Here is a 26,650-nt window from a genome sequence, read left to right on the forward strand (position 1 = left end):
GTTACCTAACAAGCCTATGGATTTAGAGGAGAAAGGGATATTCTGTTTAACTGAGGCTTCCTTCTTTCCTTTGAGGGACAGCGCTGCCCCTGTTCGCAGCTCTGCCAAGGGTTTTCAGCGGCCAGTCGCCGGCAGAGCTGCTTGCTGAGCAGGGCTGTGCCCTCGCAAATTTTCACAGCACTGTGGTGTCAGCTAAACCAAGTACAAACCTCTTTATTTTCTTTTCCCTGCCACTGGAGGGGAACTGCTCTTACATTTCTGTGTGGGTGATGGCCTGTGATCCGCAGAGGGAAGGTAGCTTTCCCGAAGAGTGTGCTGGAACAACTGTTGATCTCCCTTGTGAAATCCCATCTGCTCTCTGCAGCAACTCTTACTTGCTGGCTGAACAAGATAATGTTTCCCCAGCAGTAGCTGTAATTTTCCAAGCACTTTGCTGGGTGCAAAGTCAGAACTTGATTCAAAAAAAGGACAAGCAGGGATGTAATTTTGCTCTCTCCCTTCTGTTCTGGGGTGTTATGAATTAAGCTGCTGGCAGTCAGGTAGGGCTGAGTCCTTGTGGGTTTCAGGCTTTGTTCAAGACCTCTAAAAATGAAGAACAGTGTGCTAATTTTAGAGGTGGATTCTGGAAATGGGGAAGCCAATTTTTCTTTTATATAATTTTCTGTATTACTACTCCACATTTTTTACAAGCTGCTACCAATTATTTAAATAATATCTAAATGAATGTTGGTTTATGGTGGAAACTAATCATCAGAAGCTGAAGTTGGCACTATTTGAGTATTGAAAAAGGCTCTTCACGCACAGGGTGGTTGGGCACTGGTTCCCAGGGCAGGGTTCACAGCACCAGCCTGACAGAGCTCGAGATGCATTTGGACAATGCTCCCACACACATGCCGTGGCTCTTGGGGTGTCCTCTGCAGGGTCAGCGCTGGCCTTTTTATGATCCTCGTGGGTCCATCTTTCAACTCAGAACATTCTGTGATTATGGCTGTAATGAATAATTTGGCGAAATTAAAAAGAAGATTGTGACGACTTGAGGACACAAAAAAAGAATATTAAACCAACCATGCAAACTTAAATAGCAGCACAACCGCCTCTTCTTCCTGCTTACGGGGAAATTCCTTGGGTTTGAAGAACTATACCTGAAACCACTCTACCCCCGTACTAGTAAGATTTGGCTCGTGCTAAATTTTTTTTTTTTTTTTTTTTTTTTTTTTTTTTTTTTTTTTTTATTTCAAGACGTGAGCTAAACGTGACATACACAAACGCAAGCCGGGCTCAGCAGTGCCCCGCGGCTCTGGAGCCGCTCTGCCCGGCCCAGCCCGGCCCTGCCCGCTGCCGGCCCGGGCGCGGGGCGGGCCCGCTGCCGCCCCCGCCCCTCGCAGGCGGCGGAGAGTTGAACTGGGGAGCCGCAGCTCGGCGCGGGGCCGCGGCCGCGGCGCTGCTCGGCCTGGGGAGCGCCCGCCCGATGGCGGGGCGAGAGGACGGGCGGGACTGGGCGTACAGGTAGGGCTGCCCACAGGGCTGAGCTCGGGCCGGCGGGGAGGGCGAGCTGTGCGCTCGGAGCCGGCCCTGCCGGGACCGCGGCCGGGGAGCCCCTCACGGGAGCCCCTCACGGAGCGCGGCGCGGCTGAGGGCAGCGAGCGCCCACCGCCACCTGCCCTGCCCGAGGGCAGCGGGAAGGCGGCTGCCCCAAACCCCGCGTCCTCACTGCTTGTTTTTGTCCCTCTCTACCTTCGGAATGGAGCGGAGCGTGAAATTGATCTGTATTTGCTGCCTGGGCAGTCGTAGTCGTGAATAAGAGATGTGTGTTGATGGACGTGTGAGGGGGTTTGTTTTGTGTGTGTGTGTGTGTGTGTTTTTATGTCCTGTGTCAGGAGTGTCGTTGCTTTTTACACCTGTGGATTTTGTGTCAGATTTGGGGAGTACATGAATGTTGAGGTGACTATTCCAAACAGTCAACAGTGCGATAACAATTTGAGGTCTAAATATTTAATTGTTCCTCATCTGATTCATGCTTTACTAGCTATGACGCTCCCGTGAGCCAGTTTTCCCAAGGCTGTGTCAGTGCTGCTCCATAGCCGAATTCCTTCGCCATGAATGAAACAGGCGGTGTTTTGGGAAGTTAAATCCTCAAGTCTGTCTTGAAACCTTGTCTGACTGGACAGATCCCTCTGCCTGTTTAAGTTCTGAGAAGCCCATTAATGTCCTGTACTCAGGTGATAATTTGCAGGTAGGGAGCACCCTGGAAAGTTGCCATAAATGTCATTTAGCAAGGTGAGTTGATACACGAGAATCAGCCTTGCAGTCCTGATACTCTTATTATTGTGCTGCCTGAGATAATGTACTGTAGCACTGAACAATTGTAAAAGATAATAAAATAAGAATTTTGGTACTACTTTTGAAGAAGGTAGATTGACACAAGGGTTTGTCTTTTTCCACATGCACATGTTGCGTATTTTCATGAAGATAATTTCAGAAAGTGTCTATTTTAAAAATAACCTTTGTAACTTGTTACACTTGTGCTTTCTGTTGTCATTTTTTTTTGCACAGAGCTGTCTGGAAAGAGAATTCATGCCATATTGGAGCTGTTGTGCTATATCTCATACTTTTCAACTGTTTGCCTGTGTTGTGGAGAAAAATACCTCCACTTTTCATGTGGAGGACATACAACACCTTTTATGTTTTGTAATTTTGTGTCAGTTTTGCACACAATGGGTCTTTTGCTCCAAAAACTCCTTACTTAGAAACTGTGAAATCTGTAAGACTGACTGAACAGTGCATGTTTCAATTAATTTATTTAAATACCTTTGATATGCAAAATGGAGTGTAACATTTTGTGTAAAGTAGGCTTTTGCTGGGAGGAGGGAGTCTTGAGCTGCTTTTAGAAATAGCAGCTGGAAGTTATTTAAAGCATACTTGCTTTTTTTTTTTTTTTTTTTTTTTCTTTCCCTTCAGGTGTAGGTATGTAGAAACATTATTATAAGAATTCCTTTTATTTTGTAGGGTTGATCCATATGGGTTTGAAAGACCAGAAGATTTTGATTATGCATCCTATGAAGCATTCTTTTCCAGATATCTAGTGGTACTCACTAGAAGAGCAATAAAATGGTCCAAGCTCCTAAAGGGGAAAAACAGTATACAGAAGAGTTTAAAAGGTGAGCTTCTTGTCTCTTTATAGGTAAAAGTGCGTTATGTTAGGATTCAACAGGTTTGTATTTTTGAATGTTGAATACTATTTCTGTCTCCAGATGAAAACCAGTAGTATAAACAGTAATAATGCATAAGCAAGTATGCTGTTGTCAGAGGGATTCCATTGAATCCTTCCAAAGGAGTAATCCCTCTTCAGCAAACAAATATCTTGTTACATCTGTAACCAACCATTGTGGCCCCTGGCACTCCAGGATGCTGTTTTGCAGCTGTTGGCCGTATTGTACTCTCTGCTCTCTTTAAAAATACATGAGATTATGTAGAAGATGCTGTCTTGAACCCCAGGGATCAGGATGTCAGTTGCTTCCTCTTTGAAAGTTCTTTAAGCTGCTGAGATTTTCTAGCTCTCCTTTTGTAAAATGACGTGTACCATACAGCTAAAAAGGTGTATGCTAAGAACTGATGACAAATGCCTTATGAACTGAAGAAAGTAAGATTTATGCAGGGGCTAATGAAACATTGGATAAAATGCTGATGGAGTTGTGAATGTCTGCTTCAAAGAGCATGAAAACCTCTAGTAATGTTTAATCTTGCAAGAGATACAGGTAGAAATAAATGGAGAGAGTCAGAAGGCATTAGGGAATCCTGTGAAAATAAAGGGTGGAGTTTTCCTCCCACTCTGGGTTTTGTTTTTATGTAAGCATGTAAATTTTCCTGTTTGCTGTAAATGGTGCTAATCAGGTTGCTTTCTCTTTGGGTGTCTTCTGGAGTTGGGCAGACTTCTCTGAAGTATGTAAAAGAAAAATTGAGTAAAATGAAGCAAAAATTAATCAGACATTGTAGTGTTGGTAAAGTATTTAGAGCTATGCTCCAAGGTGCAGCCTTTGGCTGGTGATTCTGATGGCTTTGTTGTTTTGGGGTTATTTTTTTTCCTTGGCACCAGAAATGGGATGATAGCTAGTGAGACATTTTAAATATAGCAGTGTATTTTGTGTACAGATGTCTGTTTTAAAGGTGAGAAATTCCAGAAAATGTAGATTTGAGCAAAAACTGCTAGGTCCTATGCTGCTAACCAGAAAGTATCTACTTCTACTATATTATTTTTTCTTACAAATGTAAAGATGCTTTTGTTTGGTTTATAAAGTTTGAATGTAGTAAGAACTTTGTGCCGTTTTGAATTAGTGAGGATTTGAGGTTTTGCAGAACTTAGTCTTCTAGTGAGGAAAAATAATCTCAGTTTTGATTCATACTCTTCTCTTAATGTGTGAGTGGTAACAGTGGCAGCTTTTAGCAATTTCTGTGAGTTCATTTCATTTCTCTTTGTGTTCCCAGTTCTACCATTTTAGAAAAAGAATGTTGCTGTGATACTAAGAGTGTGAATACCTTGTCCTTATTTTGGAGCCAAAACTTTGACCAAATCTCTTAACTTGTCCCCCAGGCTTCAGAATCAATGGTCATGCTGCCCCACTGGGCACATAATGGCACAGCCTGTAAAGTGGCTTTGATTGTTTCCAAGAGGCTGCTCTTTGTGAAAGCTGGTATTCTGTAAATCCACTGAGGGGACACAGGCATGGCTCTGGACTGTCACAAGTCCTTGTGGGCTGGTGCATCATCTTTGACATTACTGACCTTTGCTAAAGATACCTGGCTTTCCAGGCTGTGGAGACTGACATACACCTGTAATTCCAGGGAGAATGACAGGAATAAGTAATATTGAGGAAATGTTGTCTGAGTGTAGATTCAGACTTGTTACAAAAAGCTTTCTGCATTAGTCTCATCTGATACCTTAGAGGAAGAGAATGAAAGGTTGACCTGTGCAATGAACTGATTTTTAAAATATTTTCCTTCTCATTTCAGTATTAAGACTGAAGTCTGTGACTTGCACATGGAATTGTGTAAGCAGGTGTGTGTTTTATCCTGCAAGATGATTATGCAGTGATTTCCTTAAGGGCAAATAGCAGCAGTTCTGCTGTTCTGCTGGTTATTTACTGAATTTCCCTCCTCCAGGACCTGACTTCATTGCTATGAAGCTTTGCTCAGAGCTGCTGGCTCTGCCATAAGCTAGAACTGAGAAGAATATTTGATTTGCCACTTCCCTCCCCAGACACAGTAGCTGTGAACTAATGTTGTGTGTCCTGCTGTGAGTAGGTATGAGAGAGACAGTGTATGTGTGGTATCTCAGTTGTTCCACACCCATTTGTCTACACACAGAGAAGCTCATGATTTCTGCCCAGGCAAACAAGGAGAAGTGATGACTTGTGTTAATTTTCCAGTTTGGAAATGTGGCATGTTCACATGCTACTGCATTTGCTTCGTATCCAGGGTGGTTATAATTCTGTGCCACTATAAAGAAAAATAATTCTATGATTTAACAGTGGTAATTAAGCAGTGTGTTCTGTTGTTCTGTATTGCATCCTGTGGTAGGGTGGGTTATGGGAATCTGGCTGACAGTTCCTTTCACTCATTCTCCAGTCTCTTCCCTTTTGTAATTTTTCTTGTATTTTGTTTTTTTCCCCCCACCCTTATTTTCACCTTGTTTCCACTGCTCATGAGTTTATAATAATTGCTTGTCACTTGCCTTCTTTCTGTCTTTCTGCCACTACTGAGCTCCTCCTAATTTTTTTTTTTTATTTCATTCAGCTCTATCTTTGAAACCAAAATACAGATTTCTGCTCTGTTTTGTTTACAGGTGGGCAACAAACTACCTGACATAATTGCTCAAACTATCCTGATTCTGTCTAAAATCATGCTATGCAAAAAATTTGGCTATTGGAACACTAGTCAAAAGTGACCAGAGCAGAAGACACTTTCTGATATTTGATAAAATACAGTGAAAAGGCAAAATAAATGTATGAAACAGTGCTTATAACATGAGCACTTCTGTTCCCTCCTGGGGCTTGGTGGAAGGAAAGTCAGTTTAACTGGAACTTTAACATTACAGCACTTATGTGCTCTGTTTCTTCTGCTATGTATTCATGAAATAAAGTTTTCAGTTCCTTGTATGCCATTTACAGCTCTCCTGTAGAATTTTTCTTCTAGGGCCTAAGTTTATTTCCTCAACATTCAACAATAATTGTTAGTAGAAGTGCAGATGCTTCTCAAAATCAAACTCTTCTAATATTTTTAACATGAGACAATTTTGGGGTTTTTTTTTGCTACATAAACTGAGTCTATGCTGTAGAGTGGAACAATGTTAATGGGGGGAAAAAGGCAATGCAACACTTATTCTTGAAACCAAAGTCTCCAAAATTCTCATATTCTACCATCAAACAAGGACAGGCTGGTTGAAATGACATATTTTTACATATTGTTACTAGAAGTAGTGTATGATATTAGAAAAAATGTTATTTTCTGCATATTTTTCTCTTGAAGTTACTTTGGGTATTTATCATCCCTTTTAGACTGCTGGCCTCTCAGGGAGCTGTTTCTTCTTGTAAAAAGAACACCATATTCATTATGTGTGACCCTAAACTTGTAAAATTGGCACTTTCAGAGGCAATTGAATTATTAAAGGGGGGGGGAAGGTTTCCTAAAAATTGATTCTTCATATTTTGTTAATTAACAGAGGCAAAAATTATGCCTAAAGACATTTCTTACCTATGTATGGTCTAGAATTTAGACCACATACTGTGGTTGTCCTGGGAATGATTCTGTGTGCAGTGCTTGGGGGTCATCAAGAGTGCTGCTTTAGAGGTCAAGCCCTTGGTTTACAGCTGGCATTGAATGTGTGGGTGGAGACCCATGCATGACCTGGCTTCATCTGGGAAAGCTTCTCAGATGCTACAGTAGGAGGATATTCTGCAGTGTGAACTGTTGTGGGCTCCTTAGTTCCCAAGGATAATGTGGAAGAGAGCCTATATATATATTTGCATAAACACAATTCTCTGTATAGAATATATCTATGTCTTACCTACATATATAAATGGTATCTATTAAAGTGCAGCTGTCCTTCTTTTCAAAACTGTTTTGCTGCTTCTGAATGCCAGTTTGCAGATCCTAGCAAGTATTATAATGGTGTGAGGAAAAAAAGCACGATGTAAAAGGCTCTGGCATTCCTCAGGGAGTGAGGGAGCTGGGTCAGTAGTCACTTGGGGTCATACGAGCCCCTGGCTATTGCCATGAGACTGATGACACTGAGGAATAATGAGGTTGTGCTGTGCTGCAGGCTGCTTTCCCCTTGTGCCACTGTCAAAGGCTTGTCCATGCTTCTCTTGAATTTAATGTATATTGTTGGCCATGCTTCCAGAATTGACAGTTGTTCCAGAAAAAAATACATTTGGATTATGTGTTAAAATGCGATAATCCAGTATTTTAGCCAGTAAATTTGTTTCTAGGCTCATCTGAATGTTTCTTGTTAACCTAAATAGTAAAGACTGGTCCTTCCTAGTCATTTTTTTATTTACTGTAATTTATAGGATTTCTTGATCATTAGAGTTCATTTCTTGAGCGTTAGAATTCAAAGTCTTGTAAAAAGGATGAAGTAGGGATTGTTAAACCACCATGGAAACAAGTGAATTATTTCCAGTCCAAAAGAAGGTTGTAGTTAAGGTGACTTTACAGCTAGAACTGTAGACTCTGTAATGCATAATAAATCCTCATTGAAAAGCTAAACAAAATTGTACCCTATAGACCAGGCATTTATTACAAATATGTTTCTTTGAGAGACAACACCAGATTTTAGGTGGGTGAAATGCTCATAATATGGGTGTGTTTATGTTGGGTGACACAGGGGAAGCAGCTTTGGGTCCTAAAGGACAGGCAGCTGTAATTAGGTGGAATGTATTTAGAAGGTGTCTGGCTGAGTTGTACAACCTTGCTTCACTCTGCTGTTTTTAAGACCTTTAATTTAGGCAGCATTTATTACAGAACTGTGTGATTCAATAAAACCTGGCTAGGTAGTGATATTGTGTGTGGTAGATACTATGTGGGCGGAATAAAAATTCCCACTCGGATTTGAGTCCCATAAAATTTAGAGAGGAGGAGTTGATGCTTTTATTGATACAACGTGATTCATTTAGTACAAAATGTCTGTTTCATTTGTCATTTTCTTCTCCCTGAAAAAAGGAGAAGAATCTCAAACATTCAGCTGTCTTTTTGGGTCAGAAAAGGTAATGCTGATTGAGGATTATGCACCCATAAGCAGCATTGACTCCTTATTAATATTTTTCATGCCATTCCCAGGAGGAAGCTGCTTTTGTTGCCTGATGCTTCTTCCTGCAATCTTGCATCATAGTTATTTACACTGAATCATCTACTTAAAAAAAACCCTGAAGCACATCCTTATGATGAAAATGATGCAGGAGATAAGAGCTGCTTTAGATTTGAAAAGGCTTCCACAGCTATTCTAGGAAAAAGTCATCTGCTGCTCACTCACATCTCCTGTTCTTCCCGGGCTCATTTAGACAGGAGCACATATTTCCTATTCCTCAGTTTCTGCTGTACTTCAGTGGTCAGGGGCTAAGCTGAAGCCCTAGGGTTATAGTAACATGGCCATCGATGTTAGAGCTGAATGGGCAGAGCCATCATGCCACAGGTCACTGGTAATGTATGAAAAGTCAAGTTAGGGCTTGTCTTGAATAAAAAAGGACAAAGATCAATGGGAAACTTTGCTGCTTTTATCTCCATTCAGAAAGGTAGAAGAAGAGGAAAGCATTCACAATTCTAACAAGGGAAGAGAGGAGGCAGAAAAACCTGAGTCTGAATGACAGGTGCTTAGGAGTGAATCTAAAACACACTATGCAGGTGAGAAGTAAATGCTTATCCTAAAATGGTAGTATAGGAGAGAAAATACAGTTATCTCCAGTCAAGAATTTTACTATGACTTTGTAACTTCAGGCTGCTCATTTAAAAAAGAATAATGCAGATGGATTTTTTAAAAAATATTTATTTAAAAATGAACAAACAAAACCAAACTTCTTGTCTTGCAGTGAAGAGATATATCAGGAAAGGCATCCCCAATGAACACCGTGCGTTGGTCTGGATGGTTGTGAGTGGGGCCCAAACCAACATGGAACAAAACCCTGGGTATTACCACAGACTACTTGAAGGAGAGAAGAATGCCAAGCTGCTTGAAGCAATCAAAACAGGTTATTCTCTTGATAATGCTGTTTATCTGTATTTATCCATCCTATGCCCTTAAGTGGTAGAGATCAAGTTATGTCATGGAAAACTTAGTGTTTCTGTAGTGGTGGTTTAAGTGCTGAATTAACACTTAAATTAGGTTAGCCATAAGCTCTTTAGCAGCACAGATCTTTCCAGGTTCATCATGTGGTTAAAAGCATTAAGGAATACTTTTAAGGAAGATTGGAAGTTATTTGAGAAGACATTACAGTGTCATCTAAGTAATTGAAGAGTTGTAAGTTTGAGCCATGACACCTGTCTTTGAGTCTGTTTCTCCTTAATTCTGTCCCATAGGACACTGGAGAAGCAGCAGGGATGGTTGAAGATATGGTACAGAGGCCCATTTGAGGCAGGTGAAGTATGCTAGGATTTCAGGTTGAATAAGAAGACTGATAAGAAAAAGCTGTTGCTAAATTTGTAGGAATTATAAATGGTGCAAAGAGGGTGAATGAGAAGCAATTGTTATTTGTTTCTTGTAACATAAGAACCAAGGACACAGAATGAAATTTGCCATGCTGCAGAAGAGTTGTGGCACTTGCTACTGTGCTGCAGACGTTTGAAGTATGAAGGAATTTGATAAACTGAGAGGTGGGGGAATCCACTTGATGCATGAAATACTAAACACTAAATGTAAATCTCTGGGAGAAATGTAGGAGGTGAAACACCCTTCCTCTACTAATCCGTTCACATGTGTGCTTTCTGCGAACCCTGATCAGTGGCCAATACTGATGCCAGGGTATAAGGGCAGCCAGACCTCAGGCTGGCCCACTGGGAGGAAAAAGGCAGTAGGTGTGGACAAACAAGTGGGAGTTTGATGTAACTGATACTTGTCCTGAAACCTGCTACAGCAGAGCCTTTGAACAGTGCTGAGGTTATTTGGTTGGAAAGGCAGGTTGTCTTTTTCCTCTTGCAAAAACCCATGTACTTAAAGTTTGGACTTTTGGATTTTTATTCGGGTTGGATAAGCATCCAAACACTTTTGGTTTATGCAGAGTTTCTTCTCTGCCTTTCCCTGCAACAGCAGTACTTGGGGCTTTTGGGACTACACGCCTTAGTAAGGTATTTTGAAGCATTCATGTTCCTATGAATAATGGAGGCTAGCCAGAAGTCTGCAGGCTTATATCCTGTTCAGAACTAGAAACAGTAGAGCTCTTACTATGAATAGAGAGGGAGCTAGTAAGATGACTTTCTAACACCTGCCTTGGTAATAGCCTAGAGAAGCATCAAACTATTCAACTGAGGTAAAGAAAAAATTAAAAACCACTTTTTTCCAGTACTAGACAAAGACATGAAGGGTCAGTAGGTGGCTTTTCACACAGCTTAAAATGAAATAAAAATGTTTTTGTGGGGGAGGAAAAGTACTGGGAGATGATAAAGATTTATTTGTGAACTGTGGAGGAAAAATGTTTTGGAAGAGCTACTGCATTGATTGGAAAACTGCAGAAGAGAAAATTAACATGGAACAGGCGAGGGAAAAGATAAAGAAAAATGGCTTGGAAGACTTTATTGGAGGGGAAAAAATATAATGAAGACCTCGGACACCCCTCCTTCAGAAAGGAAGAACCAGTGTGGACATAGGAAGGGGATGAAAGGAGCAAAGTTCTTAAGGTGAATGCAAACTTTGTGGTTAGTGTGTTTAATAAACTTGTGCTTCTATTGACTGTGCACATTTTATAGTGGGCTTTGGCTGAGGACTTTCAGTGTGAATTGTTGCCTTTCATTTTGTGTCTTCAAGTGTTGTTTTCCTATTACTGTAGTTGTTTTTAATAATAAAGAAAGGTAAAATGTGAAATTGTACTGCTGTTCACTTTCATGTTTGCAGTTTCAGAATTTTCAGGCAACTGTGTTCTATTTATTCCCACAGCTGTAGAGTTCCAAGCCAGCACAGTGCTGGTGTTTATAAACAAGGGTTTACCAATCACACTTTTTTCCTTTTTTCCTGGGGGAGGGGCAGGAGGACAAGGCCAACCAAAGACTTTCAGATTCAGTTTAAAATGCGTAAGAACCAATGTGTTCTCTTTCTTTCACATGCCCAGAAGCTGCAAACAATTTTCATGTATGTTTGAAACTTGTTCTCATATGATAAAGTCTTTAACGTGGTATAATCAGGTTTAAAAGGACTGTGTGAAGAAATGGTCTAATCTTTAAGGAAAAATCTGCTTAGTAATACCAACAGAAGTATTTTAGCTAATTAAATCTGTAATCTGTTCTTTCACCATTTTTGCCCTTTAACTTCATGATTCTGAACTGATGAGATTTATTGCTACTGTGTTTTATATGGTATTTGCTGTTGGAACACTTTCGATTTTCTAAGGAAAAGTGCAGGTGGGTACAGGCTTCTTACTCTAACCATTAAAAAAGAACTTAAAGAGTGCAGGTGCCTAAATTTTGTGTCTTCGTTTATGTACACATTTAGAAGGGCATGCATTCCAACAACACTTTTCTTTTCATGCCCTATCATAGGAAAGTTTAGTAGGACAAATGATGCTGTAAGATAACAAATGGCTGTCCTCCTAATGCAGGGGATACATGCTGGGTGTAAAAAGATGGAGTGTACGTTGTAGTTTCCTTGGAGCAAACTCCCTTTAGGCTGGGCTGTTTTGGATTTTAGCTCTTGTGTCTTGTCTTTTTTCTCCATTGAAAAAACACGCTTTTGGACAGAAGTGTATCTGTTTCTGCAAGTGCTCAGGCATGTACATGCAGTTAATCTGTATTTCCACTCTTGCATTTCATGAGGAGGGATTGTAGGTGCTGTGAAACCTGCAATTTGATACTTACCAGCCATTCCCAGAGCCTGAGCTGTGCTGGTCTAAGGATCTGTCTGTGGATTGGATGATAGTTGCAGGATCTTAATGGAGTTTATAATGGGTTCAGGAAAGTAATTCAAAAATGGTCATTGCCATTTCACTGGAGACAGGGAGTATTTTACTATCAAAGCACTAAGAACTCAGAAACTTCCCTGAAACTGAGTGGATGTTGGGAATTTTCAGGTGAGTTTAAAGCATTTAACCATGCAAAAGGAAGGGGAAGCTCTTGTGGCTCTCTGTAAGAGGAGCCCTATTAGGTCCTATCCAAACAGCTGCCTCATCTGGTCTTTGGTCTACCAGAACAGCTGAAGGGAGAACTGGAGGAGTGAAGTGTGTAGTGGCACTTCCTCAGAACGTTTTTCCTAGTCTCCAGTTACCTGCTGTTTGGAGAGTTGCCAAGACATATGCTCCATGTTCGTACCTAATAATGCTGGATGAAAAAAAAAAATCACAAAATCTTTCTGGGTGCTCCTTTTTCATGTTGTTTACCTTGCTTATGATTTTGCAGATTTGTGTTGTCTCAATGCTGCTAAGCATCTGCCTTCAAGGAGCTTTTATCCACCTGGCTTTATGCTATGTGTAGTAGCCATTTTATATCTGTGATCTTCCTTGTTGCCATTCTTTTCTATAATTTCTCTAATTCTGGTGTCATCTTCTGGAGGTGAAGGGGACTGGAATTTATGCATGTTCTTCTCAGATTTATACAGTTACAGGGAATCCTAACCCTGTAGGCTTTCTTGATTGCTGAAAGCTCTTTAACTGTTACTTGGTAGTGGGGATTGTGAGGCTTAATTCTTATGACTTTAGTTAATGACAAACTTGGCCTTAATTTAAAACAAACAACCCCCCCAAGCCTCCAAAATAGTTTATATTTTCAGGTGTTTCAGGGAAAAGCTTGAAGATGACCGCTAACTACCCAGTTATAACAAATCTGAAATACCTTTTTTAGTATACTGTTTCTACAAGTTGCAGTTTATGGCCTAGCCTCATTACTCTGGATTTGCAGTGGAGTTTTTGAGTGCTTGTAGTTGGTAGTCAAATTGAATTTTTTCTCTGCTCTCTACTATGTTAAAAAAGAAAAAACTACCTGCCTGGAAGCTCTTCAGAGCAGATGCACATCACAAATGTAGCAATGGCAAAGAAATGTCCATAAGTGTAGTAGGATATGTTAGTAATAAAAATACTTGTGTAATTTACTGACCACATGTGTCTTGGAGTGGGAAGCACCTGGATATGAAAGTAAAAATGCCATGGTTTAGGAAATGTATTCTTCAATTTAGCACTCCCACTAAAACCACATGTGAGTTCCTCTCCCTGCTCCAGCTGGAGGGACAAAAGGCAAAGATCATGGGTAAGAAGGATTTACTGGAAACAGCAATGAGATACAAAAATGAACAGTAACAGCAACAACAGTAATAACAAAAGGTATACAAAACAATTCACACAGAAAACAAAATATAATAGGCAATACCAAGTGGCTCCCTCTGCCGTTTTCTCAGCTGGATGGAGCCCCTTCTCCCTGGAAGACAGTCCCTTTCCCAGGCCCCTGACAATGATGAGGGGGTATAGAACAACCTCCAGGCCCTATAGCCACACCCTCTCACAACTGCTGCAGAAATGAACTCTGCCCTGACTGGAACCAGGACAAAAAGGAAGGATGAGATAGAAAGGTGAAGAATGTTGTCTTGTAGATGCCTGACTTCTGAAGTAGGAACTAGGAAAAGCACAAGACTGGTTCCAAAAACATTGGTTTTCTGGACTGCACTTTCAAATCTCTTTGCTCCAGAAATAGCATCAATGACGGTGGTTCTTGGTACTGAAATAGACATCTGTTTTATAAACTAATGATGCTAATGTGTTCTGCCTGTTTGTGTTACTGAATGAGGCAGAAATACTGCAGACCCATGGGAGGGAATAAAGAAGCAATGGTCTTCTCATGGTTGCTGCACAGAGATAAATCAGCAGGAAAGCTGGTGATTGGTTTTGTTTCATAGCAGCATAAAACTGCCAGCTCAGAGAGCTGAAATAATGTTTAAAAAATTGCTGTGGGGATTTAATCTGAATTGACTACAAAAGAGTAGCTAGTCTTTTCAAAATGACCTTCTTCCTAGTTCTGTGCTCCCAATACCCATTATTAGCAGCAGATCTGCACATAATGACAAGATAGTCATAATTTTGGGATTTATCTTGCAATGTAAGATTCTAATGTTCATTTTACTGCTTGAAAAGAACTCTGATTTTCTTTTTTCCCCTAAACAGAACTAGTTTGAGGCTGTGTTCCTTTGGACAGTAATGTCTATTGAGCAAAGCAGATTGATGGACAGTAGGTCCGAGGGTAGGTTGTGCTGGGCATGAGGAGGTGGTGTTTGGATGTCTACCCTGGAACAGGTGTATTAAAGTGGGTTTAAGTGGTGAAGCCAAATGAACAGCCCTAACCTGATCCTGCCATTTGCCTCAAGTCATCTCTGGCCCTCACCTTGTAGCAAGGTAAAACATATTGGCTCCTGTGTGCCTGGAGAGTGGGTTGAGTTCCCTCGCCTTGAGTCAGAGGAGCCTCAGAACTGGAGGAGGAGGGAGAGCAAATGGAGCAGAAAGGGCAGGATGGAGATGGAATGGGACCCTCTGCTCTTGTCCTCAAAGTAATAACCTGGCACAAGGAGTCCTGTGAGACCATGCTCCAAATCTTCCACTAAGAGTAAAGCCTTTTAGCTCTTGTATGTTGTTTTTTCTCTCCATCGCCTCACTCTAAACTAAAGTATTGTTACTAAATACAGAGGGAAGTTTTATATCCATCATAAAACTAGGGAAGGCTTCCCCCAGACCTTGTGGGAAAAACATGCTCTGCAATCAGAAAACAAGTTGCAGCTGATTCTCTCAATTGCTGGTTGTGAAATTGCAGATGAGTTCGGTTTGAGTAGTCCCTGCTTTGTATGTCATGGACTTTTCTCATTTTCCCCTCACCCTTTATCTGCATAGCTGAGGAGAAGAGCCATGCCTAAACTTCAGCAATAATATTTTCTGTGACATTCAGCATGTACTTTAATAAAAAATAAATTTTGATTATGCAAGTACTATGCTGCATAATCTTCCTATCAAGAAGCAGCAAAAGAAATTAATTTATCCTGTAACTATCTGTTCAGGTCCTCTCAAAAATTTCCTTTTCCTTATGTTTTTCTTCTCATTCACATGAGAGGTGAAGTGAAATGTTTTTCTGCAAATGATTTGTTCCCCTTAAAAGGAAGAAATAGCAATTAGTGTGATAACTTCTTCATGCATGTGACTTCCGGTACACTGCTCACGATTTTGGGGAGCTTTCTTCCTTTGATTGCTTACAGCTGAACTTTGTGTCAAAGCTGTAACAGACTTCGTCCTTTATGCTGGAAAAGGCTGATAAAAAGTGATAATTCTTAGGACATGAAAATCTGTACAGAGGTGCTGTTACTGAAGTTTGTTTTTAACTTTAACTCAATTTGTTGTTAAATATAAGTCAAACAACTACTCATATTTTGCTAGTAACTCTTGGGTTTTGAAAATCTGCAAAGTTACTTTCAGCTGTTTAAATTGGAGAGAAAATTTCTATTTAAAGATCAGATGCACAAGTGTATGCAAGTGACCTTGGGTTCTCTCTTTATGGAGTGAAGCAGTGCAAAAATTTACTCTGCCTGTTTCTTTCCAACAACTAAGGGCTGATTTGGGATTATTAGCTCAAACTTGCTTGTCTAATTTTTAGATATTTGTCATGAGAGATGAGTTCTACTATTAATGTTTGGTCTGAAAGAAATTAATAGTTGGAAATGTCAGTAATTACATCCTCCTTACTTGGTTAAGCATTGAGCTTGAAGCATGTGGGAACATGCTCTGCTACTTGGTTGAAATCACTCCCATTCTGGGTGATATTGCACCAGTGATCACATCACGATCACATCATGGAGAAAGTTAAATTTTAAAAAGTGGTTTTTAACTGGAAGTTGGCAGCTGCAGGAACATGTCTGGGTTTTTTTGGCTGCTACTGTTTGGTAATAGTTTGCTGCATAAGTCCTTTGAAAGTTTATCTGATTTCTTACAAGTATATGCTGTCCTGGAAGCATAACTCATTTAATGCCACTTGACTTGATACGTTTGGCATGTTTTGTGTCTGTCAGTCTAAACATCAAGTTTGTTTTCATTTAAGCCTTTGCAGTCAGACATGGAGAGGGTCCAATCTGCAGGAGAATTTCTTCAAGCCTGCTTGAAATTGAAATTGGTACTCTAATAGGATTATTCTTTCTAGGAATAGATTATCCTTGAATGCAAGTGCCCTTTTAGCCAAAATGGAGGTAAAGCTGTTTTTTAAAATTAGTCCACCAAAGCAGCAGTTCAGTGAACTATAGTAAAGCTTCAGTTGTACTTCAGAAGACCTGTAAAAGTTTATTTGGGAAGTGACAAGGAGCAGCTCTTAATTTTGGTCTTTTTTCCTTTTGTCTAGACATGAACAGAACATTTCCAGATAATATAAAATTCCGCAAAACCGCTGATCCGTGTTTGCAGCACACGCTCTACAATGTATTGGTCGCATATGGGCATCACAATAAAGCAGTAGGATACTGTCAGGTATGTAAGCATCATTTTGTAAACTGCTGCATTTCACCAGTGGTAACTGTTCCTGTCCATTTCAATGTGTGTTTTTAGAAGCACACCCACAAACTATTTCTGTTTATGAACTGGCCCTGAGAGGTTGGGGTGGGGGTGTGGGATATGAATAGCGTCAGGCAAATTCAAGTTTCCTTCTGAATTTCTCAGTGGCTGTTCTCACAGACATCTTAATCAATTTGGTTCCATTTGTTAGCTGCAACATAAGTATTTTATCACATGTGGTTGTATGAACAGTAGTTGCTTTGGAGAACAAGAGGGTATGTACATGGCATCGTGAGATCTCAATTTCTTTTGTTTTCACTGTCACATTTTTCAAAGTACAGAAAGACCAGCATTAATGTGGTGTCATGTACTTGGGGGCTAGTAGCATTTATTTAGTGCCATCTCCCAATATAGATAACACATGTAGGAAGAAAATTTCTTTGAAATTCAACCTGATACTGCTTTGATGGCAGCTCAAGAAAGCTTCTGTTGTCACTGTCAAGTACTGCGAAGTTTCCTGTGGGACACAGAGAAGATAAGTTGATTTATGAGAGTCTGACAGTCAAGGAAAAAAACCATCTGACTTTAAGGATCTTAAAGAAGCAAGCACTGTCATGATCACAATGTGTTTTTAGTTCACTTATTACCTCCTCTCCTGTCTCCTCCACTTCCTGAGCAAGAATGTGTGTGCTAACATGTGGCTCATTTTAGTTGAGAAAATTAGTGTTGTAAATATAACTACTCCAAAGTTGAAAGAATATGAAACAGTATTTTTTTAAATCTTGAGAGAAGGCTTAGAGGGACTTAAGCCTACACTGAAGTCTCAAAAAAAATTTATTTTTCTTCTGTACCCCAACTAGTTTTAGTACAGAAATTATTTACTCCCATTCTTCAAAAGATGAGTAAGTTCTGTTGTTTCCAGTAATAGGTGTTTATCAAAATATAATTTCAATATTTTGATAATGACAGAAGGGGTAGAATTATGAATGCTCACTTTTGCAAGTGTCAGGTTTCTATATGGAGGTGGTTATACACAACATAACACACAACTTCTAAACTATACTAGTTTCTACATGTCCAATTGTTAATAAAGTATTTTGGTACCTTTACTGGCTAATGAAAGAACACTTAAAAAACCCTTGTGTGGATTCTTTGCACGTCTGGTCTCCTCACAGGATCAGTGCTATTTATGTATATGTGGAGTACTGAGGTATTATGGAAGAAAACTGTACACAGCCTTTGGATGAGTTAGGCAGCAAAAGCTTGTAAAAGCTGCTGGAACTGCAACATTTGACTGTTGGGAATGAGGAACATTTGACTTGGTGTATTTTGGGTCAGACATTCTGGTCCTGCAGCCTCACTGTCTACCTGCAGGTTTGTTGTGTTTGTAGTGTTCATCTAATACAGCTGTGTTTGGGTACTGATCAAAGCAGCTTTCAGTTGCATTGGGCTTTGGAATTTACAAAAAAGCAAAATTGAAAGCATAGACTGCTAAGCTTTTTCCTTTAATTTTCCTCTCCTTGATCTTTGTTAATAATTCTTGTTAGCTGTTGTTGTGCAGGTTTAGCAGGTTACTCAACTAGTGGCCTTCATTACTAGAATTAATATGCACACTTTGTAGAACTGCAGTAATTTAGCCCTTAATCAAAAGAAGTAAACTAGAAACTCTTAAGATAAGTGCATGCATCTCAAAACCCTTCTTTTTATTTCAGGGCATGAACTTCATTGCTGGATACCTGATTCTTATTACAAAGAATGAAGAAGAATCCTTTTGGTTGCTAGATGCTCTTATTGGAAGAATATTGCCTGGTATGTTAAAAACATAGTTTTATTCATATATTGGAGCTTGGCTTTTATCTTTGCATTCTTCCCTAGTTGTAGACAATACTTGCATCTGGTCCATTCATTAGCTGAGTTCCCTTGCCTGGATCTCTGGGTTTACAGGAGGTGTTTAAACACTCAGTTTTGCCCCATGTGTAAGCTGAACCTCACTGCACATGTGAGGTAGTTTAAAACCAGAAGCAGATACCAGGCACAGCTATATTTTTTACTCCTGTGAAATGCATTTGGCAATGTTTTTTCTAGAGATTTAATTATAGAGGGAGAAGGGTTTTATTTTGAATTCCCATTCATTGCACAGGTCTGACTACAGATACATCTTTAATGTAGGTGGAAGGTCTCATTGGAAGAGTAGTGGAAAGTGGAGGACTAATTCTTTATTGGCCTAGTTTTGCTTTTGCAGTGATTTTTTTGTCTCAAGTTGCTGGAGGTGGAATTCAGTATTACACTGTAAACTAGGTACTGGTCAAGGACATCGAGGTTGATTAAAACTTTCACTTTTCCTTCTGTCTGTTCATGTTCAAAATTAAACAAAAGAATTTTGGTTCCCTATTAAATAGAAAGGAAAGACCTTGAGAAATAAAGAAGAATAGCCGAAAGATTCTTTTCATACTTTTGAATGACTGTAAGAAGTTATTTTACACTAAGTGCACTGTGTAGGAACTTGGATTTTCCTTGTGTGGAAACAGTGGTTGGACTTTGTTTCCAGATGAAAGAGTAGAGACAGGCAGGGAATGTTATGAGTTGTTGAATCAGTCTGCAAATATTTAACATTATGCAGCCTTGAAGTTTACTTTCAAGCTGTAAAAATAGTGTAAAGAAATCAACTGTCTGTTGCTTTTGTTCAGCCTTGAGAGCTCTAAGCTGTGCAAGCAGATGGGAGACAGGACTGGTGTCTGCCCTGGGACCTGCTGCTGCCTGGCATGGGTGAATATCTGCTTTGACATCACTGTGTCAGAGATAAGGCACTCAGTAAAAGGCAGGTTAATTGTGATGTGTGGAAACTCTTGCTGTTAATACTTTCAATAGTCTTGCACTCTTTCATTTGAGACAAAGGAGGTAAATTCAGAATTTTATACTTGTTGTTTTGGTAGGGAACGTACCAGAACCTATCAGAAAAACCTGCATTTTTATACACTTCTACACTTTAGTGATACTTGTGGCAAAAGTTGTTCTTATTTTTCCTTCCTAGCTTTTGACTTTATCTTAGGCAGGTAGCATTGGTGATGAGAAGAAACTCATAACATGAAATGCAATTACTGTGTATAAAGGAGGTGTATATCTACTCAAGTTATAGGTATATTTTTACTTCTCTGCAAGATTGTTTTTACTGACTTTAGCCTGGGTCCAACTGGGCAATATGAATCTTCTATATAGTATAAATATTTGTATTGAATAATACAAGGTGTTCCTGACAGAAAACTTATTGCTGATGCTCTTCTCTCACTCTGATTGTAAAAAATATTTTTATCCCTTCTTTTCCCATCACTCTCTTATATAGTTTGATTTTTATATTTATAAAAGTCAAAGCATGACAGATAAAATAACTGGCATAATTTCAGTGAAATACTGTATGTGCATATGTGAGAGAGAATCAGACAGACTGTATTCATAAAGCAGCTCACAGGTAAATAATTACTGCCTTTCTGCTAGTACAAGGTATTGCACATTTCAGTTTTAAGCCCTATAATTATTAGGAAAGCAGAGAAGCACTGTACCTCTCAAGATCTTGTAGATCTTGTATGTTTTCCAGGTCTTCAGAGGGAAGACTAAGAGTCAGTTTTGTTGGATGCTAACAGTTTGATTGTTGATGCCAGCATTTTTCCATTAGTTTGGTTGCTGATTTGGTTTCTTGATTTGTTTACATTATGATATACATGTTTTCCCCCTGTTGTTGCACCAAATATGCCTCCAGGTCATGTCCTCATTTTTGAGTGTGTCCTGTCACTGCCAGTTAAATCAGTGGTGCTTTAGGACAATTTAGAAATCCATTCTCTGCCCTCTGCTGTGTCCCTGTGGGTGCTTCCTCCCCTGCCCACACGTGTTTAATTACATTAAACAGACCCTCCAGAACTGTGGTGCTGACAGTGGTTTTTTTGGTCGGCAGATGAACTAAGCCAGCCACAGATCAATGTCATTGATTGAAAAATGTACAGTGTGACAGATGGGAACATTCAGGGGAAGTGACAGAAAATGGGACTCCATCACTAAAGGTTTTCTGGCTGAATTGTTCTGTTACATCCAAATGGAGATAATGCAGCTGGATAGAGAGAGCCAGTAAATTAGGCTTTGGCTGGATGGTAAGAGGAGTTGTGTGCATGCCTTTCATTTGGCTGAACTTAGCACTGCTGGGTACAGCTGGGTGAGGCCAGAAAGCTCCTGCTTCTGCTGAGGGCAAGCCCATGCATTTCTGCCTGTTGTCTGTCAGCTGCTCAGCCAGGGATTTGGAGGGATTATCATTTAAACACAGCAAGGGGGAAGAGAATTATGTTTAACTGAAGTTTTGGGTGTTACCAAATTTTTTTTTATTCCCAGGCTCATTCAGACAGATGGCTGGAGCAGACAACATTGCCCACAAGAAGCAGTATAGATTCAATGCAAGCACAGAGTGGATGTGCCTGCAGTTTGTACTCAGCGTAGCTCTGATGTTTCTGTTCCTCACTCTGATTCTTGTTGAGAAGTTTTGGGGAATTTTTTGGGCTGTTAAGGGAAGAGTGGGGAAATTGCTTTAGAAAGCACTGGGTAGGTAGGATCTTTTAACTGTGGTACTTCAGTATGTAAGTAAAGGAGTACACTTGTCATATTCTACATATTTGTGATTAAATGGTGAGCTTATGAGTAGAAAAAATGAACACCTTGGTCTCACTTTAGCATGACAGTTATGCTAATCCCCCCTCCTACCTTCAGTGGTTCTCAGTCTGGAAGCAATTGTGTCTATCAACCTATACTCCAAATAGTCTACTGGACTATTATACTGGAGTTACTCTACTGAAAACTAGTTGTAGAGTACTTGTCCTGTGGTTAAAAGAGGTCTCATGGGTTCTGCACCAATTTGATATCCTTTTATTCTAGTGTCAGTGCCGACTTATGGGGGTGAGAAAAGTCCCCCTCTCTCTTGTGCTTACTTTTCATGTATTTGTAGGATGCAGTCAGTTAATTTTGGAGGTTTTTTTGTATGACTATGCTTCTTCAGTCAAACTCTTCTCTTGCATGAACCTTTTCTCTGTTCCTGTTTTAGCCTAGTAATTATTCTGTGTGCTTGTTCCAGTTTGAATTAATTTTTCTTTTTTTTTTAAACCTGATCACAATGGCACACTTTTATTTTCCGGTGCAGAATCAGCTAGTGGCTCTTTTCACAGGGGAAAGTGTTTTGCTTAAGAGGGAAAAGCTGTAGCATTTCCCTTGCCTTTTTTCCCTAGTGGGACTTGTTTTGATTTGTGGTCTCCACCATAATGCATCTGCTGTTCCTTCTCTCTCATTGTCAACGGATGTTTTTTCCACAGCATTTAGGAATTCATAACACCTTTTTTGCTGAACTTTATTTGCACATTCTTGTTATTTTAAGTGTTATCATGTTTCCTACTGCAGTCTTTCACTGTTACTTTGTTGTGCTTCATGTGTGGGTCAGTAGCTCTTAGTTTAGGGTTGCCAACAAATACCAGCTTTTTCTTTTTCTCCAATGTTCTTAATGAAAATCTTAAATGAGGTGTAGCATTCTTCAAGAATCAGTCTAACAATCTTTCTTCAGTCTCGTTACTTTTTAGCAGCTTCTTCTAAAATTATTTTTCCCGTGTATAGTGGATTGTTTATAAAATATTGAAAGAGCAGAGTTTTGATGATGAAATAGTCACCAAAGCAGTAGTAGACTGCACTGAAGTAACTGGCATGAGCTGCAAGCACACAAGGTGTAAAGCAAGGTGCCACTTTGGTGTGTAGTGTAGTGATGCTGGTTAAGGCAAGTGCCTGCATGCTGAGATAACAGATATCTCCCATGTTTGTTCAGCTCTCTGGCTCGCAATTGTGTCAGCCAGAGACTCAGAGGTTGCACAAGAGATTGGGCACATGAGAGACATGAATATTTGAACTAAATGGCATCATAGCTACATATCAAACTCTTGAATATCCTTCTCTTGAGTGATTCATGTTGTAACAATCTTTTGAGTCCCATCATACAGACCTGCAGGTTTTAAGGGAAGAACTGCTTGGGAAATGCAGAAGGCTGTACTAAGCTGTAAAGTATTTCTGTTTAGGCTATTTGCTTTTAATTGCAGTTGAGCCTGTATTTATTTTCTTATAGCTGAATTATTTAAATACCCTAACTGGGTATTGTCAGGGAACCTCTGAATGCAGAACTGACTTGGCAGCTGCATCTTTTCAGACCTGCATCTCCAAAGGGAGTGGAACTCTTCACAGGAAACATTTTTATTTAGCTGTGCAGGTAAAAAACACTGCTAGACCTAAACTGAGCTGAATTTGTAGCCTAAGATGGGGATTGTCATGACTAAAAGATTTCCTTTTAGAGAGAAGACTTGAGCACCTCCAGGATGTGCTTTTGGTGTGGAAAGCTCCTTTCAAGGCTATGTGTGACATGCATGACACCATGTTTGCAAAGTAGTTTTTGACAGCTGAACTTTTTTTACAGCACCGTCAACCCGGAAAATTTCAGCAGATTGATACATTCAGGGCTGCTTCTTTATCTTCTTCCTCTGGCAGCACACAGTTACAGGTCTGTGAGTTGGCAGTATTCTCACTCATCCATGGATTTCCTCTGTGATTGCATTTGAAGCCATAGTGGTGTGCCCCTCTGGCCTCCAACATCACATCTGGTCCTCGGAGACAGGAGCATTTTGCTGGTCAGCTGAACGATTCAGAGTTTTGAATTGTAGAACTCCATCATGTTTTATTGTTAACCCCCAGCCACGATGAAAGCATTAGAGGTCAGTTGAATATACCCAGGAATTAAGCATGCAGTGCCCTGGTAAGGTGAAGGTGGAATGAAGGAGTCATGTGCCTGTATTTAGAGACCATGATAAGCCTGAAATCCTCATTACTTACAAATCTGAACTGCTAGGGGATTTGTGAGACTTGAGCAAGCAGGAAAAGCAACTGATTTTTTTTTTCCTTTAAAATTACACAGGCATTTATTTGAAATAATTTATTTACTTTCTGTATCATATCTCCCTCTCACCCAGTCACAAAACTCATCAATAAAAGAACAATCTCATTATTTAGTTAGGTGTGTTTTAGATGACTGGGTAGAACTCTTACATTTCTGTGTGAAACAGAAGTTTGCTGCACATGACAAGAATATCCATGCTGTTAGCCTTACATTTCAGAGGAAATATGCAACAAAAGTACCCATAATGTTTAAAAATGCTGAAGAATATTGTTTTCCTTGGCATGACTATTTACACTGGAAGCAGGACATATTCCACCAAGGAAAAGTCAAGAATGCCTCCTTCATTCTGACAAGTAAGCCTTCTATTGATATAATTTGATTATGTTGAACTTATTCAGTAGGCCATCCATAGCTCTAGTCTGTGTGGGACTGCAGCCTTGGCTGTCTGTGCAGGTAGTGCTATTTGCTTATCTACCCAGTAAATCAAAGTTTTATCCCTTTCAAAAGCCATCAGCAAAATAAATTGCCAAATGCAATCTTAATTCAGCTAGGACTGATCAAAGGTAGAATTCCCTGGCTGCATGCAAAGGAGGAAAGCAGGTATTGTGGCATAAACACAGAAGTGTGTGTTTGGAAGAAGAGGTCACAGGTTTTTTTTATGTGGAAGAATCAATAAGTAGCCAAGCCTTAGTATGCAGCCCAAGACTGACTTAGTTTGTGCTTTATATTTAATTAGAGTAGCCATGTTGGAGGGATGTTCTATTATCTTTTTGAATTTTTTTTTTTTTTTTTAGTTTTATCTAATGCTTTGAGTTGTGAAAGCACTCATGTGCACATCTGGTATTGAAATTATGCTTTTGACAGAGCCATCTCCATGCTTAAGGGACTGTGCTGTTCTACCTGCAGAGTTAACACAGCAAAGCCACAGCAGTTTTTTGGGTTTTTGTTACTTTCTGATGGTCAGCCAGGGCTCTGTATGTTTTGTATTTTAACTTGTAAATCCCCATAAAATGTATTAATATGCTTGAAGTTATCTGTGTGTTAAATACCAAGACTCATAAAACTGGAAATGTAACTGGAAATCTTGATTTTTCCATACAAAAAGCCAGATGAGGAAATAGTAGTAATTCTTCCCATTGTGGCCTTTCAGTACTTAAAGAGAGCTTTAAAAAAAGGTGGAGAGCAACTTCTTAGAGGAGCAGATAGCGATAGAACAAGGGAGAATGGTTTTATATTAAAATAGGGGACGCTTAGATGAGATGTCAGAAGGAAATTCTTTCCTCAGAGGATAGTGAGGCAGTGGAGCAGACTGCCCAGAGGAGTTGTAGGTGCCAGTCCCTGGAAGTTCTCAAGGCTAGGTCAGGATATTTGAGAAGTTCCAGACTTGGTTTGAAATAGTGATCCTGCCACCACTGCTAGTATTGTATTCAAACTGTAAATCAGTCTTACTAAAAACACTTGCTATATTTTTTAATTTTGCTATAATTTTTTATTTTTAATTGGAATTTGAGTTGTCCTAATTCTCAGGTATTGCTTTTTTTAAGACTTTCTCCTATTATATTGAAAAGCCCACAATGCCTGGTGTGTTGTCTCTATGAAGTGGTTACCTTTGCTTTTAATTTTTCTTGCATAAATGCTTCAAATAAAGAGGTTCCTTACAGAACTCAGTTTTTCTAAGTACCTTTTCTTTCATGTCCTTTCAAGTTCTTCAGCTTTCTACCTGAATTGTAAATATCAGAGCTGGGTGCAGTTTTCTAATGTTTGGAGTTATGTTTCTAATGTTACGAGTTTTCTCAGTTTTGCTAATGTTATAATCAGAGATGATATACTCTCTCTTCAGTAGTGAATATATCCAAAGATTGCTTTGGCTTTTTCTGAGCTATGATGTGCTTGCTCTGGATTTATCATATTTGCAACTTAAGATACTGCGAAATTGAGGGTTTTTTCAAAAGTTTAACTCCATTAAGTGTTGGCTTTTTAAAAATATGTCATAGTGGAAAGACAGCAGGCTTTGATACTGTTTCAAAATATAGTATAATGCACATTCAGCATAGGTGGCAACATAAAGAATGTGTTGGTGTAAGATGTGATTTGGGAGGAAAGGAAATTAAATGAAGAAAATCATGTACAGTGGTAATCTTTGTCTACCTCTGAGAGAGTTACAGCCTTGGTTTGCATTTCATGTGTTCGTGTTCAGAAGACTGGAGTGCTTTACTAAGATGTCAGTTCATGGCTAGTGGAGAAGTCTTGTTCATCTTACAGTTCTAAAACCTGTTGCTCCATGTACAAAATTCATTCTCTTGTTAGCTTCCTCAAGCTTGAAATGAGAGGATTGTGGCTTTCATTCCCCTTCTATTCAGACCAAAGTGTCAGATTGGCTTCCTTTTTCAGTGCCAGATGAGAGCTATCCCTGTTGGTCCAGCTCTCTGTTTTAAGGGGCTTCTGTCCCAGTCTCAATGTGCTCAGTGGTCCCCTTGGTGTGACTGCAGCATTCTTGTGAAGACCTGAGGAGAATGTGACACTGAGGTTCTTCTTGAGCATGAGAGGATATCACAGCTGTGTTTTGTGCTGAACTGTTAAAAATAATCTTGTCAGTGCAGTCAACTGATAAAATACCTATTATTTCTAATGCTGTGAAGTTAAAAACAGACCCAGGAATCCTTATTCAGCTGAAGTCATCAGTCATTAAGACTCATTTTACAGTTGTAAGCTTTTGTTTTTTAAAGTTTGTTTACTCAACAGGCATGATAAGCAGTTGTAGTTTTCAATGCTTGTTCTTGAATTTCCTCTCACTTTAAGGAAATTGGTGCTAAAAGTCAGTCAAAGGGTTCTGAGTTAAAAGCCTTGGCTCCTGGGGTCATTGTCAGCCCCAGAAGCTGCAGACTGCTCCAAAGCATGCAGTTGTTTAGACAGGCACAATTCATGGGGTGCATTGACTGGAGTCAGGCCAGGCTGTTTGGAAACAGCCAAGTGGGGATTACTGTGTGTGTGCTGTGTCTGT

The 26,650-nt window shown here is 39.7% G+C and overlaps 1 protein-coding gene across 2 annotated transcripts in view; it reads left to right on the forward strand.

Moving 5' to 3' along the window:
- The first annotated feature begins 1,361 nt into the window (after window positions 1–1,361).
- GRTP1 (growth hormone regulated TBC protein 1) overlaps window positions 1,362–26,650 on the forward strand; it is a 34,055-nt gene continuing 8,766 nt past the window's right edge. The window contains exons 1-5 of one of the 2 annotated variants that reach the window (XM_079332667.1): window positions 1,362–1,506; window positions 3,007–3,158; window positions 9,078–9,236; window positions 16,543–16,667; window positions 18,404–18,500. In XM_079332667.1, coding sequence (XP_079188793.1) covers window positions 1,469–1,506; window positions 3,007–3,158; window positions 9,078–9,236; window positions 16,543–16,667; window positions 18,404–18,500 — 571 coding nt within the window. In that variant the 5' untranslated portion in view covers window positions 1,362–1,468. Of the gene's footprint in view, window positions 1,507–2,138; window positions 2,278–3,006; window positions 3,159–9,077; window positions 9,237–16,542; window positions 16,668–18,403; window positions 18,501–26,650 lie in introns of those variants that run through there. The other variant, XM_079332668.1, reaches the window with a different exon arrangement.

This window comes from Erithacus rubecula, assembly GCF_903797595.1.
Source record: "Erithacus rubecula genome assembly, chromosome: 1".
In the NCBI taxonomy this organism is placed as follows: Eukaryota; Metazoa; Chordata; class Aves; order Passeriformes; family Muscicapidae; genus Erithacus; species Erithacus rubecula.